This window comes from Heliangelus exortis, chromosome 9, assembly GCF_036169615.1.
Source record: "Heliangelus exortis chromosome 9, bHelExo1.hap1, whole genome shotgun sequence".
Taxonomy (NCBI): Eukaryota; Metazoa; Chordata; class Aves; order Apodiformes; family Trochilidae; genus Heliangelus; species Heliangelus exortis.
Window position 1 is genome coordinate 1,332,501 of NC_092430.1, and position 19,143 is coordinate 1,351,643.

Genomic DNA, 19,143 nt, shown 5'->3' on the forward strand with positions numbered 1-19,143 from the left:
CTCCCCCATCTCATCTCCCCCCATCTCATCTCCCCCCATCTCATCTCCCCCCATCTCACCTCCCCCCATCTCATCTCCCCCCATCTCACCTCCCCCCATCTCATCTCCCCCATCTCATCTCCCCCCATCTCATCTCCCCCATCTCATCTCCCCCCATCTCATCTCCCCCATCTCATCTCCCCCATCTCCTCTCCCCCATCTCATCTCCCCATCTCATCTCCCCCCATCTCATCTCCCCCATCTCCTCTCCCCCCATCTCATCTCCCCCATCTCATCTCCCCCATCTCCTCTCCCCCCATCTCATCTCCCCCATCTCATCTCCCCCATCTCATCTCCCCCATCTCCTCTCCCCCATCTCATCTCCCCATCTCATCTCCCCCCATCTCATCTCCCCCATCTCCTCTCCCCCCATCTCATCTCCCCCATCTCATCTCCCCCATCTCCTCTCCCCCCATCTCATCTCCCCCATCTCATCTCCCCCCATCTCATCTCCCCCATCTCATCTCCCCCCATCTCATCTCCCCCATCTCATCTCCCCCCATCTCATCTCCCCCATCTCATCTCCCCCCATCTCATCTCCCCCATCTCATCTCCCCCATCTCCTCTCCCCCATCTCATCTCCCCATCTCATCTCCCCCCATCTCATCTCCCCCATCTCCTCTCCCCCCATCTCATCTCCCCCATCTCATCTCCCCCATCTCCTCTCCCCCCATCTCATCTCCCCCATCTCATCTCCCCCCATCTCATCTCCCCCATCTCATCTCCCCCCATCTCATCTCCCCCATCTCATCTCCCCCATCTCATCTCCCCCCATCTCATCTCCCCCCATCTCACCTCCCCCATCTCATCTCCCCCATCTCATCTCCCCCCATCTCATCTCCCCCCATCTCATCTCCCCCATCTCATCTCCCCCATCTCCTCTCCCCCCATCTCATCTCCCCCATCTCATCTCCCCCCATCTCATCTCCCCCATCTCCTCTCCCCCCATCTCCTCTCCCCCCATCTCATCTCCCCCATCTCATCTCCCCCATCTCATCTCCCCCATCTCATCTCCCCCCACCTCATCTCCCCCCATCTCATCTCCCCCCATCTCATCTCCCCCATCTCATCTCCCCCCATCTCATCTCCCCCATCTCATCTCCCCCCATCTCATCTCCCCCATATCATCTCCCCCCATCTCATCTCCCCGCATCTCATCTCCCCCCATCTGATCTCCCCGCATCTCATCTCCCCCCATCTCATCTCCCCCCATCTCATCTCCCCCCAACTCATCTCCCCCCAACTCATCTCCCCCCATCTCATCTCCCCCCATCTCATCTCCCCCATCTCATCTCCCCCATCTCCTCTCCCCCCATCTCATCTCCCCCATCTCATCTCCCCCCATCTCATCTCCCCCATCTCCTCTCCCCCCATCTCCTCTCCCCCCATCTCATCTCCCCCATCTCATCTCCCCCATCTCATCTCCCCCCACCTCATCTCCCCCATCTCATCTCCCCCCATCTCATCTCCCCCCACCTCATCTCCCCCCATCTCATCTCCCCCATCTCGTCTCCCCCCATCTCGTCTCCCCCCATCTCATCTCCCCCCATCTCATCTCCCCCCATCTCATCTCCCCCCATCTCATCTCCCCTCCCCCATCTCATCTCCCCCCATCTCATCTCCCCCATCTCATCTCCCCCATCTCATCTCCCCCCATCTCGTCTCCCCCCATCTCGTCTCCCCCCATCTCGTCTCCCCCCATCTCGTCTGCCCGCATCTCGTCTGCCCGCATCTCCTCTCCCCGCATCTCCTCTCCCCGCATCTCCTCTCCCCGCATCTCCTCTCCCCGCATCTCCTCTCCCCGCATCTCATCTCCCCGCATCTCATCTCCCCGCATCTCCTCTCCCCGCATCTCGTCTCCCCGCCCCGGCGGTGGCTGCGTTGCCAAGGTCCGCGCGTATCCTGGAGACGGGCGCAGCAAATCGCGGAGCCGCTCTCTGCCAAGCCCAGCTCGCAGCCCGGATTGCAGGGATCCGGCTCTCCGCCAGAAGGAATTCCATGTCTCCCTTAGGCTGAAGCGATGGCGGCGGTGCCTTTAGCAAAGAAGGCGTGGGAGCCCGCGGGTGTGCCGATAAGCATCCCCCCGAGATAAGGGGGACACACACACGGGTGACAGGGCACACGCGTGCAGTGTGGGACCGGCAATGGCTGTGTCTGACTTCTTCTGAGAGCTGCAGAACAGCTTCTGTTCACTCAGCGCCCTGCCTGTACAGACCGCGCTCCAGAAGCTGCCGTTTCGGGGTTTTTTGGTTTTTTTTTTTTGTCGTTGTTGTATTTTTTCCCCGGGGGCAGAAGCCATGGCAAAGGTCCCCGAGCGAAGCAGGCACAAATGGAGCGTGCTCCACACTTTGCTCCGCTGCAACATGAACCCGGAGACCCAGCGGGTGGTGGTCTTTGTCATCCTGCTCTTCCTCATCATCGTCAACGTGGTGCTGATGTTTCTGTTGGCGTTCCACTGAAGGAGGACTGCGGGTAGTGCTGTGGTGCTTGGGCGAGGACTCAGCAGGTCAGCATGTTGTTGTCTGCCTCTGGTCTGCTTGTCTGCCGTGAGGGTCACCCCGTGTCTCAGATACCCCTCCTGTCTCTCGCAGTCATTTCCCCACCTCCTCCCCTTGCCTCTCCTCCTGTCATCACCCGTGCCTTGCCGTTTGGATCACCCTTAAGCCAGAGAGAGGCAAAGAGCTAATCTGCTTCATCAGAGCTCCTCTCCGTGCCACTAATTAGCCCCGGTTCCCGATGCTGACAGTATCGTGCCTGTGTGCAGCACTTCTCAGCCCGGGAGAAGCCCCGGGTGCTGCTGCTGCTGTGTGTGCAGAGGGACAGACACCCTACAGAGAGCCTGTACCCCAGGACCTGCTCCATGGCAACCCCTGCTGAACCTGCCTCTGCTGCTCTGCCCTCCCTGCACTGCTCTGCAGGGGGGTGAGCAGGGCCCAGGCAGCCCGAGTGATGGATCAGGAGAGTGCCTGAGGAATCCGGGCTGAGTGGACACTGCAGCGGTGTGGAAGGAATGTTTTGTTGGCTTTTCTCCCATCTCCCTGCTCAAACCTCAGTGCTGATCTGCTCCCTGGGTTGAAAGGGCAGGCAGAACCTCAGCACAGGGCACTCACTGCTTGCAGCCCACGTTTCCCACTGGCCAGCAGTAGCCACACGTGGCAGGGAGGCAACTGGAGGAGCATTCCTGCAGATCCATTGGGAGGGAAAGGCAGCAAAGCAGGATCCTCACCCCAGGCCTCTTGGTGTTTGATCAGCAGCCCTGAACATCACTGCACTTCCAGGCATGGGCACTGGCCCCTCGTGGAGCAATCCTCTACTCGATGGCATTGAAGGAGTCCAGTTCCTGGAAGAAGAGAGACTGGGAAGGAAACCACCACACACTGCTCTTAATGATGCTGCTTACATTTTTGCTGGAAAACTGTGCAAAATATCCAAGCCCTTAAAATTCGGCGAGGCCCTTCGTTTTGTGTGTTAGGTAATTGCAATTTATTTCATCAGGGCAGGGAATTTTCTGACACTCAGTGGCTGAAGTTCCTGCAGTCCTTTCAGGTCTCCATGGTGTCTGGTCTGGTGTTGAGACAGGCTGGATGGTGATGTTGTCTCTGATGCACTCTGTACCAGTTCTTTGTGTTCAGTGTGTAATAGATGTGTTATACAAAACCATGCCACTTTGGTGTGATGTGAAAATGGAAGCTGTACTTGGTGAGGTCCTTACATCTGAGTTTGGAACATCATTTTCCCTCGGAGCAGAGGCTCCTGCAGCCCTCTCTCTGTGGGGCAGAAGCAGGCCACAACTTGTTGCACTTTTCAGGCAATCTCTTGTGTTCATAAACAGCTTAGAATTATTGAAAATCTGAGATGAGACTGTTAACTCTGTTAGATAGATACAGTGATAAAACAGCCACCGCAGCTTGCCAGTATATGATGTTTCCCAAAGTTACCATTTAAAAAAAAAACAACACATAACCTCAGGACAAAACAGTGGCTTTCAGAAAAAATCTGGGTTATCTTCCCTCTAAACTTTACCTATGGTCCTAGTTACAGATGAAATAATATCCTTATGGCATAAGGTGGAGAAAAGATTGTTTATTAGAAAGGACAAGAGAAAGATGTGAAACCACAGCTCAGTCTTCAAATGATGCCTTGTGGGACCAAAAATATGGATTTGGGATCCCATGTGTCAGTCACAGAGGTTTTTGGCAGCTGTTTGTGAGGGCAGACCATGCACAAGGTTTGAGCAGCCTTTGAAAGTGCTCGAGCATCCAGAAGATCTCAGTCCTCCTGTAGTGTGGGTGTTTTGTTCTTGACAGCTGTGGCAGCAGGATGAGGCCCTGTGGTGTGTCTGAACTGTCAGGCAGTGCTGTCTCCCCTGCTCTGAAATAGTGCAAACCACATCTGATATTAGATGAGAGCTGCAGTCACAGGGTCTGCACAAAGTCCTGAAGAGTATCTCGTAGGTTGGCTCTTAATTCCTGCTCCAAGTGTTTGGCTCAACATGTAGGAGCTCTGTGTGTGGCAGGAGGTAGCTGAGGTAGCCAGGCCTGGCCCCAGGTCCATGCAGTGACTTGTGCTCCTGTTCAGCTTGGTGTCAAGTCACTAAAATGCTCCTCAGGTGCCTTCTGTGCCTGAGCTGGAGACTCTAGATCCTTGTTCCACTCTGCCTTGGAAGTTTGCTAGGAAACCTTTATATTATTTCTTGCAACATTGATGGTGTAGCTGGAACTGTTCTTGAGGTGATGAAGGAATCAATTCAGCCCCTGCCAGCTGCTGCTTGCTCAGTGTGGGGACAGCCTGTGCTGGCTGCTTGCTGAAGGGTTCTGCTGGGTTTGGGAGGGGCTGCCTGCCAGCCCTGGTACCAATGGGCTCCCCTAGTGCTGTACAACCTCCTCCTGCCCTGCTCTCCCTGGCCTGCTTTTCCCATATCCATTCCATACCTGTTCCAGTGTCCTTATTCCCATCAAGTTCCCCGTGCTCTGCCCAGCTCCTGGGCCTGTGGGACCCGTTTGCCTCTGCTGCTTGGGCAGAAGGAGCAAGTGCACGGAAGAGGAGGTGGAGGAAAGTTTTACTGAGAGCTGGGACCATGCATCAAAATCTTACTTGCTGGTACTCCAGAGAAAACACGAGTGTCAGGGATAAAATGGGTTTGGGGCTGACAGCTCAGAGCTTCCTGCAGGGCAGCTCAGGTCCCTGGGAAGTGCTGCAGTTGTTGATGAAAAGGACTCCAGACTTCCCCAGTGGGTGAAGCCCTGCCTGCTACTAGAGAAATAAAAGCAGAAATCAACAGAAATAGAGAATGAATAAATAAATAAATAATAGTAAATAATAGAGAAATAAAACAAAGAAGTTATTCCTTCCAGAGCTAGGGGGAGTCCAGGACAATGAGAGACAACCTGGAAGAAATACCTGTTACAGGAAAAGGTAATGCAACCCCTGGTGAAATTGTTTCCCTTAGCCCTGCATAGGACAATTTCACCAAATTATTGGTATCGGGATACTTAGGAGCAAAGCTATAGTATTGTCCTTGGATTGAGCATTTCTGATAAGACAAATTTCAAGGTTTCAGAATAGGTGATAGGTGTTACAGCAGTGCCTGCCACAGGTGCTACCTGTTTGCTGAGAGCCTGGGAACACTTTTCCTCTTAATATTTAATGCTAAGTGAATTTTCATTTTCTTTTTCCACGGCTTGTCCAGGTGTTTGATACCTGAGAAATCCTAAAGTATCTGTGTTGAGTTTTATTAAGGGGAACCCAGTGTTTTTCTTCTTCCTCAAGTTCACCCTACAGCTGTGGTTGACTGAAAAGGGTTACTCAGTGTGAGATTAGTTGTGATTTATTCAAGCTTGGGTCTGCAGGGGCAGATAAAGCCCAGGAAAAGTAAATCTGGTGAAAGGTCTCTGAATTCTGTGCCTGAGCTGTGGGTGGTGATAAAAGGGACAGTGGGGAAGGAGAGCCCTTGGGCACTGCAGTCAACAGAGCTGCCCTTTTCCCTGTGCTCCCAGTGCATGCACTTGACATGAGAGATGGGTGCTCTGTGGCAGCACAGACTGCCTTCCCTCCAGTCATCTCCAGGGAATCCTCCAGTCATCTCCAGGGAATCCTGCAGTCATCTCCAGGGAATCCCTGCAGTCATCTCCAGGGAATCCTCCAGTCATCCCCAGGGAATCCTGCAGTCATCTCCAGGGAATCCCTGCACTCATCTTCAGGGAATCCCGCACTCATCTCAGGGAATTCCTCCAGTCATTTTCAGGGAATCCTGCAGTCATCATCAGGGAATCCCTGCAGTCATCCCCAGGGAATCCTGCAGTCATCTCCAGGGAATCCCTCATTTTCAGGGAATCCTGCAGTCATTTTCAGGGAATCCTGCAGTCATCTCCAGGGAATCCCTGCAATCATCTCCAGGGAATCCCTGCAGTCATCTCCAGGGAATCCCTGCAGTCATCTCCAGGGAATCCTGCAGTCATCTCCAGGGAATCCCTCCAGTCATCTCCAGGGAATCCCTCCAGTCATCTCCAGGGAATCCCTGCAATCATCTCCAGGGAATCCCTGCAGTCCTTTTCAGGGAATCCCTGCACTCATCCCCAGGGAATCCCTGCAGTCATCTCCAGGGAATCCTGCAGTCATTTTCAGGGAATCCCTGTAGTCATTTTCAGGGAATCTTGCAGTCATCCCCAGGGAATCCCGCACTCATCTCCAGGGAATCCTGCAGTCATTTTCAGGGAATCCCTGCACTCATCTCCAGGGAATCCTGCACTCATCTCCAGGGAATCCTCTGGTCATCTCCAGGGAATCCTGCAGTCATTTTCAGGGAATCCCTGCACTCATCTCCAGGGAATCCTGCACTCATCTCCAGGGAATCCTCTGGTCATCTCCAGGGAATCCTGCAGTCATTTTCAGGGAATCCCTGCACTCATCTCCAGGGAATCCTGCACTCATCTCCAGGGAATCCTCTGGTCATCTCCAGGGAATCCTGCAGTCATTTTCAGGGAATCCTGCACTCATCTCCAGGGAATCCCTGCACTCATCTCCAGGGAATCCTGCACTCATCTCCAGGGAATCCTCTGGTCATCTCCAGGGAATCCTGCAGTCATTTTCAGGGAATCCCTGCACTCATCTCCAGGGAATCTTGCAGTCATCCCCAGGGAATCCTGCACTCATCTCCAGGGAATCCTGCAGTCATTTTCAGGGAATCCTGCACTCATCTCCAGGGTGCAGCCAGGCTGGGCATTTGTGGCATTTGGGCTGTATCCCCAGGGAGGGAGCAGGAGAGGGGGAGCCACCAAGTCGCTGCCTCTCTGCTGAGCTCTTGGGGTGCCTGCTGTCCCCTGCTCTCAGCTCCTGCTGAGGATGCTGTGGTGTCACCCAGGCCCTTCTGTGGCTGCTGGTGAATCCTGGTGAGTCTGGTGAGTCCTTCTCAGGGGGCAGGGCAAGACCCTCCCCACTTCTCCCCATGCTGCCCCCATCTTCCCCAGCTCCTGAGCCAAGCAAGGTGCAGGGCTGGGCAGACACTGCTGCCCCAAGCCTGGCACAGGGCTTTATGGTGCTCCTGTGTGGGGCAGGTTCACCAGGACACGTGTCAGGTTCACCAGGACACGTGTCAGGTTCGCCAGGACACGTGTCAGGTTCACCAGGACACGTGTCAGGTTCGCCAGGACACGTGTCAGGTTCGCCAGGACATGTGTGAGGTTCACCAGGACATGTGTCAGGTTCACCACGACATGTGTCAGGTTCACCAGAACACGTCAGGGTCACCAGAACCATGTGTCAGGTTCACCAGAACCACATGTCAGGTTCACCAGAACCACGTGTCAGGGTCGCCAGAACACGTGCCAGGTTCACCAGAACCATGTGTCAGGTTCACCAGAACACGTCAGGTTCACCGGGGCACGTGTCAGATTCACCAGAACCATGTGTCATGTTCACCAGGGCATGTTAGGTTCACCAGAACATGGGGCAGGTTCACCAGGACATGTGTGGGGTTCACCAGGACACATGTCAGGTTCACCAGGGCATGTGTCAGGTTCACCAGAACCACGTGTCAGGTTCACCAGGACATGGGGCAGGTTCACCAGAACACGTCGGGTTCACCAGGGCATGTGTCAGGTTCACCAGAACCATGTGTCAGGTTCACCAGGACATGGGCCAGGTTCACCAGGACACGGGGCAGGCAAGAGCTTTGCTGTGCCAGTGCTTTGCTTTGAGTCTCAGGAGTGCAAAGAACATCTGTGAGCAGGAGTGAGCCCCAGGCAGGGTTTCCAAGGGGAGAGCTCTGCTTTAGATTGTAGCTTTTCTTAATTTGTCCTCCCAGGCTGAGCTCATTCCTGTGCTGATTCGTGCTTATCTCCTGTCTTTGTGATTTATTTGTGGAATCTCAGGCATGAGCTGGCCAGATAAGAAACACAAGAAGCATTTAGAGTGATACCATCAATAATTACTTTTAATTAATGCTTCAAGTGTTTTGATTTAAAGAAAAAAAAAAAGAGAGAGAGAATAAAATAAGTCCCATTATGCAGGTTAAAGGAAGATTTTAGGAGGGCAAGTGCTGGTTATTTATGCCGTGTCACTGGGCTTGTTACCAACAGAATGTGCTGGAAACTCTGGAATAAAAACAGTGTCTTATATTAATCTGCTTTTCTTTGGCTGGTGTTACTCTGGGCACGACTGTGGTGGTTCTGTATGGTGCCCCCACTGTGTCTGCACTGAGCAGAGGTGGAAATGTGGCTCTTAGTGGCAGTGTGGATCTGTTGGTGGTGTTCTCAGTCCTGCTGCAAACTATTTTATATTTATATTTACATATTTATAGGTGAATGTACATATTTATATATTTATATTTACATATTTTGTAATGACAGAGCAATAGCCATGGATGGGGTGAGGAGCAGAGGAGCCAGATGTGTGAGCCCTGGGTCAAAGTCTTGTTCAGACCTAAGATTTCAACCCCAGACCTCACTCCTTGCCAGTTTTGGAATGAAAGAAAAGAGGAGAAGTGCTTGTGGCTGTTTCCCAGGTGCTGTCATGGCAGCAGCACATTAAACCTTGTTAGAAACCCCTGGGTGGGCACCCACCTCCAGGTGCTGCAGGCTGAGGAATGGGGGGGCTGTGCTGAGAGGGGCTCAGGGCTCCCCAGAGCTGGGAAGGGGGTTAGAAAGTGCAATTTTGTCAGAGATCTGAGCTGCCTGGGGTGAGACTGTGGCTCTTGGATCCTCCCTTGAACTGGAGTGATGGGTGCCACACAACTGAGAGGGGCACCAGGACTGGGGGAGCTGAAAGTTACAGGTATTTAAACCACTTTTGAGCCTTAGAATATTTCAAGCTCCTTAAGCCACTGTGAGGCTTTAGATGGGTTTAAAACGTTTAAAACACTTTAAGGCCTGAGATAAGTTTAAGCTGTTAAGCTGCTGTAGAGCTTTGGAATGACTTAAGTTCTCTGGGTTTCAGTGCTTAAGGAGGTTTTGAGGTCCTCTGAGCTCTTCATTGTAAGGGTCTTTCTCAACGTTTTGAGTGAGGATGTGGCACCTGCATTCAGGGACTCCTCCCAGAAAGCCTCCCAGGCAATGTCTGAACAGTTCAGTTTCCCAGGTCAATTTCATCTTCTCTTTTTTTTCGGGGGGGGAGGGAAAAAAAAAAAAAAAAAAAAAAAAAAAAAAGGCTGTACCTCAGGGAACAGACCTGTCCCTGTCAAATTAACATTTTCGGGGTTCCCCATTTTCAAGAGGTAATTGTGGGTGGTATGAATAGTCAGCATTTCTTCCCTTTGGTGGTTTTAATGATGTCCTAAGACCAGTACCACTTTTACCTGTGACTTGGGGTAATGGCTCAGGAATAGATGTTAAGTGTGGCCTGGCACTTTCCCTTGTGTGTTTCCAGGTGTGTTGAAGATTCTTGATGGGCTGTATCCATGTCTGATGTGTTTAAGTGGCCTTAAGGGACAGGCACTTGCTTAATCTCTTTTAAAATCATATTTGGCTGTGTTGCATCCCACAGCACAGCTTAATTGTGCAGAACAGGGAAAAACTCCTTGTCAGGGTTTAACACTGGCTCAACAATTAAACCTGGTAACAGATGCTCTCTATTAATCTCTCTCTCCTCCCTGATAAGAAAGGAGAGAGAATAAGGGAGAGAGACTGATGGGTTGGAAACTAAACTACACAGCTTTAATGAAACAGTGATGATAAATAGGAAAAATTACTAAATATATACAAATATACAGGAAAATTGATCCCACGTTCCTCTCCTCTCTCCCCCAATAGCTCTCACGTCACCACAGAGGCTGCAGGGCAGCTCTGGGAAAGTCCAGGCTGGAATCCTGGAGTCAGCAGCAGTTGGGAGCTGGAGGCAGGAACACACAGATTCAGGCTGGGATGGATCAGGAGCAGAGGCAGAGGAAGGGATGGAATCCTCCCAGGATGCTGAGGTGAAGGAAGGGAAGCAGGAAAGGCAGGAAGGGCAGGCAGCTGGAAGCTGGAAATCTGGCTTGGCCCTCGTGATCCCTCAAATTTATACTGAGGATGATGGATATGGGATGGAATCCTCTGTTTGGTCAGTTCTGGCATCTCTCTTGTCCCTTCCTCCCCAAAGGAGGGTTCCAGGTGGGACCTCTTTATCCCTCTTGGAGGGTAAATGTTTTCCTCAGAGCTGAGCAGTGCCCTTGGCTCTGCACACCAGTCTCTAGCAGTAACTCTAAACATCCAGTGTTATCAGTCCTAGAAACACACACTGTCTGAGAAACTTGCTGTTCATTTCAGCAGTGCAACTACTTACAAGAGACTTAGCTAAAAGCAAAAGTACAAGACAGAAAATCACCTTTTTCCTGGCCCAAACCAGGACACTCCTGCTTTTACACTCAGCTTTTTTGTACTCTAACAGTTCCAGTGGGCATGTGATGGGTTGTGAGGGCACTGGCAGGTGTCCTCCTTAGCCTCAGTTAACTATTCCTATCCTTGCAAAAGAACTTCCCTGGTCTGTTTCAGCCAAAAATAAAATGGTCTGGAGCTGGAAAAATAACAGCTGACTTGAGTCAGGTGGATGTGTGCCTGGCCTGCTCTCTGACACCCTGCCCATGGCATAAAGAAAAGGGAATAATGTAATTCCTGGCAGGCAGAATGGCTTTGTGGAAAGCAGTTCTTACCAAATAAGTGTGATGACAAACTGGGAATGTTTGGTAAATGGAGGCAGCAGTTTGAGGTGTCCATGAGGAGTTTGATTAAATAAGCAGTGCTTACCAGCATGGCACACTTGATCTTGGCTGATTAACAGATTTATTAAGGAGAATCACAGTCAAGTGAGGATACTTTGAAGTGAGAAGTGCAAAGTGTTAGCCTGGAACATGGAGGCAGAGCAAGAAGCAAGGAGGTGTTTGTGGAGCTGTGGTTCTGACATTAAGGCACCTAAACATAAAATCTTTTTGGCTAACTCTTGTCTTAAAAGACATAAAACTCAGGATGGGGAAGGGGGCAAAAAACCCAAACGTTTTTTATAAGTTTATTTCTAGCCCTGAAAGAACACTTATTAAACAAAGTCAACAAATACAGTAGTTAATATTGCAGTAACAATTAAATAACATAATGGGATTAAATTACACAAAAGGCAACATTAAAATCTGAAGAGAGTTATAAAAAATAAAAAAGAAAGCTTGCACCTACTTCCATTTCCACTGACAGCATGAGGAACAGAGGGAAAATGGACCAGACATTTATTTATTCACCTCCAGCTGGAGAGACCTTTAAAAACCTCCTTGCTGGCTCCCCAGCCCACTCCCCATCCCCTCTGCCAAAGGGACCCAACCTCCCCCCTCTGCCACAGCCACCCCTCTTGCACCTCCCTGCAGAGAAGCTCTCAGCCTGGAGCCAGGCAGCTCCTCTTAGCTAGCCCAAATTCCTCCCTGGCAGGGAAGGGAGAGGCAGAACCCCTCGAGGCTGGGTTAATTCATCATGCTTAGGTGCATGAACCCTTCCTGGGGTTCCTGTCCCTCTCTGCAAAGGGAGATGCTCCAGAAGGACACCCCAGGTGACTCCTTCAGACCCAGTGCCTGCTGGGCAGATGGCAGAAGATCTGTGATGTTGCCCATCATGAAACACTGAAGCTAAAGTTTTGGAGAGGAAGCAAAGGCAAGGTGTCAGGATGATTTGAAAACTATCCCCTGGCTTCAGTTCAAAGGAGAGGCTCTCTGTCTGCTCCACACGTTCAGAAAAAAATAGTGTTAAAAAAAATTAGAGGAGAAGCTCTGGAAGCAAAGGGGAGGGTGAAGGGGCTGAGCTGGGGGACACTTGGCCTCTGGGGTCAGGGGCACTGCAGGGTTTCAGTGTTTGATGTGCTGACCCAGCTCAGCTCCAATCTGTACCACACAGGTTTGGGGGGCAATCATAAATCCAGACTTCACAGCAACCATTTCAGTTCACCAGGAAGCTTTGGTTCAGGTGTTCTCCATGGAAGGTATCTACCTGAAAAGTAAATTCTGTTTTCTCTTCTCCCTGAGCTCCCCTGTTCCCTCTCCTGATGCTTCCAGGTTACTTTTTTTTTTCTTTTCTCATCTGTATGATCCAGTGTACTTGGCAATATCAGAGAAAGCTACTCCAGTTTTATTCAACTAGAACCCAGCAGCTCAAAGATAAGCATTTCCTAAAGGAGTCTTCATCCCTCCTTCTGTAAGCTGTCAAGATCTTGTATCTCTGTTAATATTGCCTGGAGCTACTGTCAGAATAAGACCAGGACATAGGAGGTAATTATGTCAAGGTGTCCAGCCTGAGACAACCCAGGGCTGAGAACTGGAATGCAGAGCAGCCCATGGCCTTGGGGCTTGGCAGCCCAGAGCTCTGTGTGTGTGAGACTGAGGTTGGGGCAGGCACAGGCAGCAGCCCTGCCTGGCTCTCCCCTTTGGCAGCCTGGAGGGGTAAATGCAGCAGTCCCCCCCCTCCATCCTTCTGTGATGCCCTGAGAAACCTCCCCAAGCACTGATCCACCAGCCCCTGCCCTCCCAGCAGCTGGGGGTGCAGAAGCAGCAGGAAAAGGCCAAGTGCCGGGTCCTGCACTTTGGCCACAACAACCCCATGGGGAGCTCCAGGCTGGGCACAGAGTGGCAGAAAGGGAGCTGGGAGTCTGGATTGCCAGGAAGCTGAAGAGGAGCCAGCAGTGTGCCCAGGTGGCCAAGAAGGCCAATGGCATCCTGGGCTGGCTCAGGAACAGCGTGGCCAGCAGGTCCAGGGAAGGGATTCTGCCCCTGTGCTCAGCCCTGGGGAGGCCACAGCTTGAGTCCTGTGTCCAGTTCTGGGCCCCTCAGTTCAAGAAGGATATTGAGGTCCTCGAACAGGTCCAAAGGAGGGCAACCAAGCTGGTGAAGGGATTTGAACACAGATCCTATGAGGAGAGGCTGAGGGAGCTGGGGGTGTTGAGGCTGGAGAAGAGGAGGCTCAGGGGAGACCTCATCACTCTCTCCAACTCCCTGAAAGGAGGTTGGAGCCAGGGGGGGGTTGGGCTCTTTTCCCAGGCAACTCTCAGTAAGACAAGAGGGAATGGTCTTAAATTGTGCCGGGGGAAGTTCAGATTGGATATTAGAAAGAATTTTTTCACGGAAAGGGTGATCAGACATTGGAACGGGCTGCCTGGGGAGGTGGTGGACTCTTCGTCCCTGGAGACATTTAAAAAGCGACTCGATGTGGCACTCAGTGCCATGGTCTGGTGACTGTGGTGGTAGTTGATCAAGGGTTGGACTCGATGATCTCTGAGGTCCCTTCCAACCCAGCCTATTCTATGATTCTATGATTCTATGAAAAGCAGCTGCAGCTGCACAGAAATTCAGTGCAATGCTGGAGCTGCAGGCAGTTTTCACTTTCCAAGCATCAGTGCCTTTGGGCTGCAAACACCACTGTCTGCAAACTTCGGTGTTGTTATAAACAAAGAAAAAAAAGCTAATTTCTGTTTATTTTCATGGCTGCCAGCAGCTAGAGGAGCTTTAAGGTGTCTGGGTCTGCATGCTCTCCCTTCTAATCTTTCTCTTCTAGAGACTGCTTTGGGGCTTTGCCAGACCGAGCTGACCTTGATATTTCAAGGTCAGCACATCAGTGTTGTTTCATGTGAACATTGATGGTCGTTTTTCAAACCTTGTTTTAATTGCCAAGATTAAAACCTGTAGTAACATGAGCTGAACTTTTTGAGCCTGGGAGCTCCCCTGCTTGGAATCAGTGAGCACTCCTTTTCTTTGAGACAGGCTTCTCCTCTGGCAGGCAGCAGCTCTCAGGATGGAGCTGGTTGGTTGGGCCATGCTCTAACACAGTTTACAGAAAAGCTTTTTATCTGCTTGCCCCTCAGAGAGGGTGCTGCAGGATGCTGTGCCCCAGCTCTGCTTGCTGCAGTGACTTGCAGGACCGTGGCAATGCCAGCCCTGGCTCAGAGTGACCCTTCAGGACCTGCTCTGAGACAGGGATTGATGCTGAGTACATTTGGTATTTCTGTACCAGCCTAGGAACTGGACTGGATACAACTGCTCCAATCTGCTCTGCCACATCTGAAGTGCTGTGTCTGGTTCTGGGCTGCACTGGCAACCCAAGAACATCTTCCACCAGCACTTGTACCCCTGAGCTCTGTTTGGGGCAGACACCAGTAAGACCTTCCAGTCAAATTTATGTTCTTCATGGCAGTAAGTGTACCACATCCAAGTGATTCTGAGTAAATGTTGTTGAGGGTGAGGTCAGTGCCAGCAGCTCCCGGCCTAGCACCAGTTCCTGGCCACATTGCTCAGGGGAAGGCACCAAGAGTTGTTTGGCTCAGGTGGCAAAGCAGCAGGAGCCAGGTCTGCAGGCTGAGCTGCTTTCCTGGGACAGTCTGACCTCTGCCTTGCTCTCTCCACAGCTCATCAGTGATGGCAGCGTGGTGTATGCAGAAGCCCTCTGGGACCACGTCACCATGGATGACCAGGAGCTGGGGTTCAAGGCTGGTGATGTCATTGAAGTGATGGATGCTACCAACAAGGAGTGGTGGTGGGGGAGGATTGTGGACAGTGAAGGATGGTTTCCTGCCAGCTTTGTACGGGTAAGAACTTGACAGTTCTGTTTGCCTCTCCGTTAGCACCAAGGATCTGGGGGGTTTCTCCAGTTTGAGTGCTCTGTACTGACTCCTGAACACTTTGACTCCTAGAGGTAGTTGGCTCATCGTGTTTTGTGTCTATTGCTCTACATGTGGCTACATTAAACCTGGTCCTTCTGGCTGAGTTGCCATCAGGGTGGAGAAATCCCTCTTGATGTGAGTAAATCAGGGCAAGGAGGATTGGGTTCCAGCCTCAGGAGTTAAGCTGAGCCGTGCCAGCTGGGGCTGCCCTGCTGCAACCTGGGCTCCTGTTTCCCCATGTGCATATTGGCTATTCTGTGCCCAGGCATGCAGGATCATCTCCTTGGTGAGCAAGCAACAAATACTTTCCTACAGGAATCCCAGATGCAGCTGGCAGACATCTGCACTGTGGTGTGCAGAGCAGACAGGATGGATGAGAGCATGGCACTAAATTTAGTTTTCTGGTGCTGTGTCCAGTGCTGTGCATGCAAAGTTTTCAGAACGTTGTGGCAACCACACAACCCTGTACCCTAGGCATGAAAAAATGGAGGAGAAAACCACAAAAATTTTCCTGGAGGTCATGTGGGGCAACTGAGAAGGTGGGAGCTATGAAACACTTGATGCTTTGGGGCCAAGGCTCTCCCCTGGCACCAGCTACAAAGACTTTATAGACACAGATGTAGAGAGCAGCCCAGCCAGTTCCAGGTGTACACTGCAGGTGTTGGGGTAATTCCCAGCAGAGCATTCTGAAACACACCTGAATTGTCAGTGCTGGTGTGGGGGTGTAAAACAAGAGTGTGTAACTACTGTGCACTCCTCTCCTTTCCTCCTGAGAGGCTTTTTTCCTTTCTTTGGGCTGGGCCTGGTGGTGTGGAGGCCTGAGGCTGCTTTCAGCACTTCAGGACAGGCTCCTCAGGACTGCAGAGGAAACGAGGTGCCTAAGGGCAGAGATTTTCAGCCCTTGAGCTCTTTATCTGGGTCACTTCAAGATCACAAGTGACCCAAAACTAAGGGAAGCATGAGGGGATACCAGGTGATCTCCAGTCTCTGTAGCAAAAGTCCTTTCAGAAGTGGGGCAGATAGTGCTAAAAAGTTTTGGAATGCTTTGTTAGAGATGGTGGGAGACAGTCTCAGCTGGAAAACTATTACAAACAGTGGATGCTTTTGTAAGTAAGGTTCCTAGGACCAAACTCTAGGTACTGGTGGAGGCAGAACTTTTTTTCTGCCCTCAGAACACAGGCCTTTTTTCTCTCACGTTACTGACAAGCTGTATGGTTGGAGGCAGAACTTTTTTTCTGCCCTCAAAACACAGGTCTTTTTTCTCTCATGTTACTGACAAGCTGTATGGTTATCCCAGATACTAAAAAAAAAAAATGTGATAAGTATTTCAAGGGAAGCAGACTGGTGCTTGCCTTTAGGGATGCATAGTAGCTAAGTTCTTTTAGCAGAGTAATTATGACAGCTCTTCAAGCATCTGAGTGAAGATCTCCTAATTATCACTTGGCCTCAAGATAACTGCAGGGAAGGCTGGTGTGGTCAGGGACTGGATAAATCTGCAGGGCTCTTGGTTGCCCCACACGAGTTCCAGGCCAAGGAATGAGTTTAGGACTGGTCAGTGCTGCTCAGAGAAGGAAAACCAGGATTGCAGAGCTGAAGGGTTGCTCAGCAGCTGTGAGCAGTGAGTACAGGTAATCTCTGCCTCTGCTGACAGGGGGGTGTGCAGTATGTTTTGTGTTGATGGATGTGTAACAAGTCCTAAGCAGTCCTGCCTCGAAGCAGCTACATCAGAAGCTTAAGGCAGCTCTGTCTCATATTAAAAATGCCATTGCACTAAAAATGGGTATGAATGCTCCTGCCCCTGTGCTTTTCACTGAGCTGTGTACAGAGCAGTCCCATGGGCAGCCTGGGAGCTCCAGTGCTGCTACATGAGAGAAAACTCCCAGCTGAGCTGCTGGTAACTACAGCACTTGGCTGCTGCTGCCAGCGTGGAGCAGAGGGAGGTGTTCCTGTTCCTGCAAAACGCTGGAGTTTCTGCTCCTGCTGTGCTGCCATCTGATGGGCTGTGCCAAGGAGTTCAGCTTCACAGCAGCTCTGTGGCAGCATTCCTGTGTTTTATGTGAACATTAAATTCTCCTTTCATAGGGAAGCAGCTACTGAGAGGCTTCCTTGGGAGGGTTGTGTTTAGCAGTACAAAGTGTGACCATCTCGTGTGTCTGGCACAGCTTCGAGTAAACCAGGATGAGCCCATGGAAGATTATCCCCTGAAGGCAGAGGGTGGCAGGGAGGAGGAGGCTGGCAGCGGGTCCCGCCGCCTGGGCATGGGACAGAGCACCAAGGACCAGATGAGGACCAATGTCATCAATGAGATCATCAGCACAGAGAGAGATTACATCAAGCACCTGAAGGACATCTGTGAGGTAACGGGATTAAAGGGAAAGCAAACGTGAAAGACTTGTCTGAAGGATGGAGGATGTCCTGATCTTCCCTAAGCAGGAAATTTTCCTTTTCTGAAAATGGGACTGTGTTTCCATCAGAGCCTGCCCTGCTAAATGGCTTTGCTTGCTCAGAAAACAGAAGACAGTTCCTTACAACAGTATCCCAAATGCCTCTGTATCCAGACCACCCACCTGGCCTCTGATTAAATGGAATCAACTAGATTTCCCAAGCCAAAGAGAAGTAACTGTCTAGCATTGCTGTCCTCTAATGGATGTCCTGAGGTTAAGCACTCAGCAGCTCCATCCTTCAGGCAGGTCATGCTCAGATCCCAACTGGGGGATGCTCAGCCACTTAGGTCTTTCCCTTGCAAATACTGAGTGTTGGGACAGCTCTTGGGGAAGAGACAGACTGTCATATGCTCTGGGATAAATGAAAGTAATTGAGGAAAGAAGTGTAGGAATGTAGTTCTTCACTGAAATGGCACCAAAATCTAGAGCCTTCCAGCTGGGGCAAAGGGTCACAACAAACAAACCTTTCCTCTCCCAGTGCCCCTCCATGTTCTTGGTGTCACCCAGGCATTTCCTAACACCCAGGCATCCACATCAGATCTGCAACTGGATTTAACTGGCCTGAATCTCTCAGAACATCCTGTGACCTGCAGACACAGAAAGGTGTCTTGAACAGGAGAGAAAGCAGCTCTGGCACTCCTTCACGTGTGGATTGCAGCATTGTTTGAGGGAGTGACATAACTGGAACCTGGTGATGTGTCTGCTATGGGCTGGGTGGTGTTAGAGGAAATAACAGCTAAACCATGGATGCACCCCTGCAGGAACGGGGGCACAGGAACAGCAAACCCATGAGCTTTTCTGTTGATGACCAAAGGCCTTGGAGCAAACGTCCAGGAAGGTTTCTGGTTTGGTTTTCTTGCAGGGTTACATCAAGCAGTGCCGCAAAAGAGCTGACATGTTTACAGAGGAGCAGCTGAAGACAATCTTTGGAAATATTGAGGACATTTACAGGTGCCAGAAGAAATTTGTTAAAGCACTAGAGAAGAAATTCAACAAAGACCACCCACATTTGAGTGAGGTTGGCTCATGCTTCTTGGAATATGTAAGTACATTCATAGGAAAGGGGTAGCTGAGCACAGGCTAAGCCAGGGGGTGTAGAAACTGATCTGACAGTACTGAAGCTGTGTTGGGGAAAAAAACCCATCCATCCACCCAAATGAAAAGCCAGCCACCCACCCATTAGTCTCCTCCCAGCCAAACATTCTCTAGGTTTTGTGGATGTGGAAACAACATTTCTCAAGTGCCTCAGCTTCTGAGCACTGTGCTCCTTGCCAGCCTGTGATACTTTACAGAAGATTCCAAAACCTTGAGCTGGACCTGAGTTCACAACTAAGGTATTTTCAGAGGAGTGCACGATCAGCAGCTGCTGATCTGTCCATGAAGAGCTCTGAGCACAGGCCAGAACAGATGGAATTAACTTGGGCCATCAGGCAAGCTGCACATGGTCTGACTTGTCTCATGCTTTGCCCATCCTCAGCTTTGGGTCTCCAGGCTCCAAAGTCTGGGGTGGATACAAGTTACCAAACAGCCCTGTGTGCACATAACCAGTGAACTCAAAACTCTGGGA

The 19,143-nt window shown here is 51.1% G+C and overlaps 2 protein-coding genes across 5 annotated transcripts in view; both read left to right on the plus strand.

Moving 5' to 3' along the window:
• Positions 1 to 19,143, plus strand: part of RNF168 (ring finger protein 168) — a 439,984-nt gene that overhangs the window by 262,986 nt on the left and 157,855 nt on the right. The window lies entirely within an intron of this gene.
• The window catches only part of ARHGEF4 (Rho guanine nucleotide exchange factor 4), a 212,877-nt gene that overhangs the window by 186,332 nt on the left and 7,402 nt on the right, over positions 1 to 19,143 (plus strand). For 3 of the 4 annotated variants that reach the window (XM_071751558.1, XM_071751560.1, XM_071751559.1), the window contains 3 exons: positions 14,878 to 15,057; positions 17,295 to 17,489; positions 18,439 to 18,618. In XM_071751558.1, the coding sequence (XP_071607659.1) occupies positions 14,878 to 15,057; positions 17,295 to 17,489; positions 18,439 to 18,618 (555 nt within the window). Of the gene's footprint in view, positions 1 to 1,949; positions 3,512 to 14,877; positions 15,058 to 17,294; positions 17,490 to 18,438; positions 18,619 to 19,143 lie in introns of those variants that run through there. The other variant, XM_071751561.1, reaches the window with a different exon arrangement.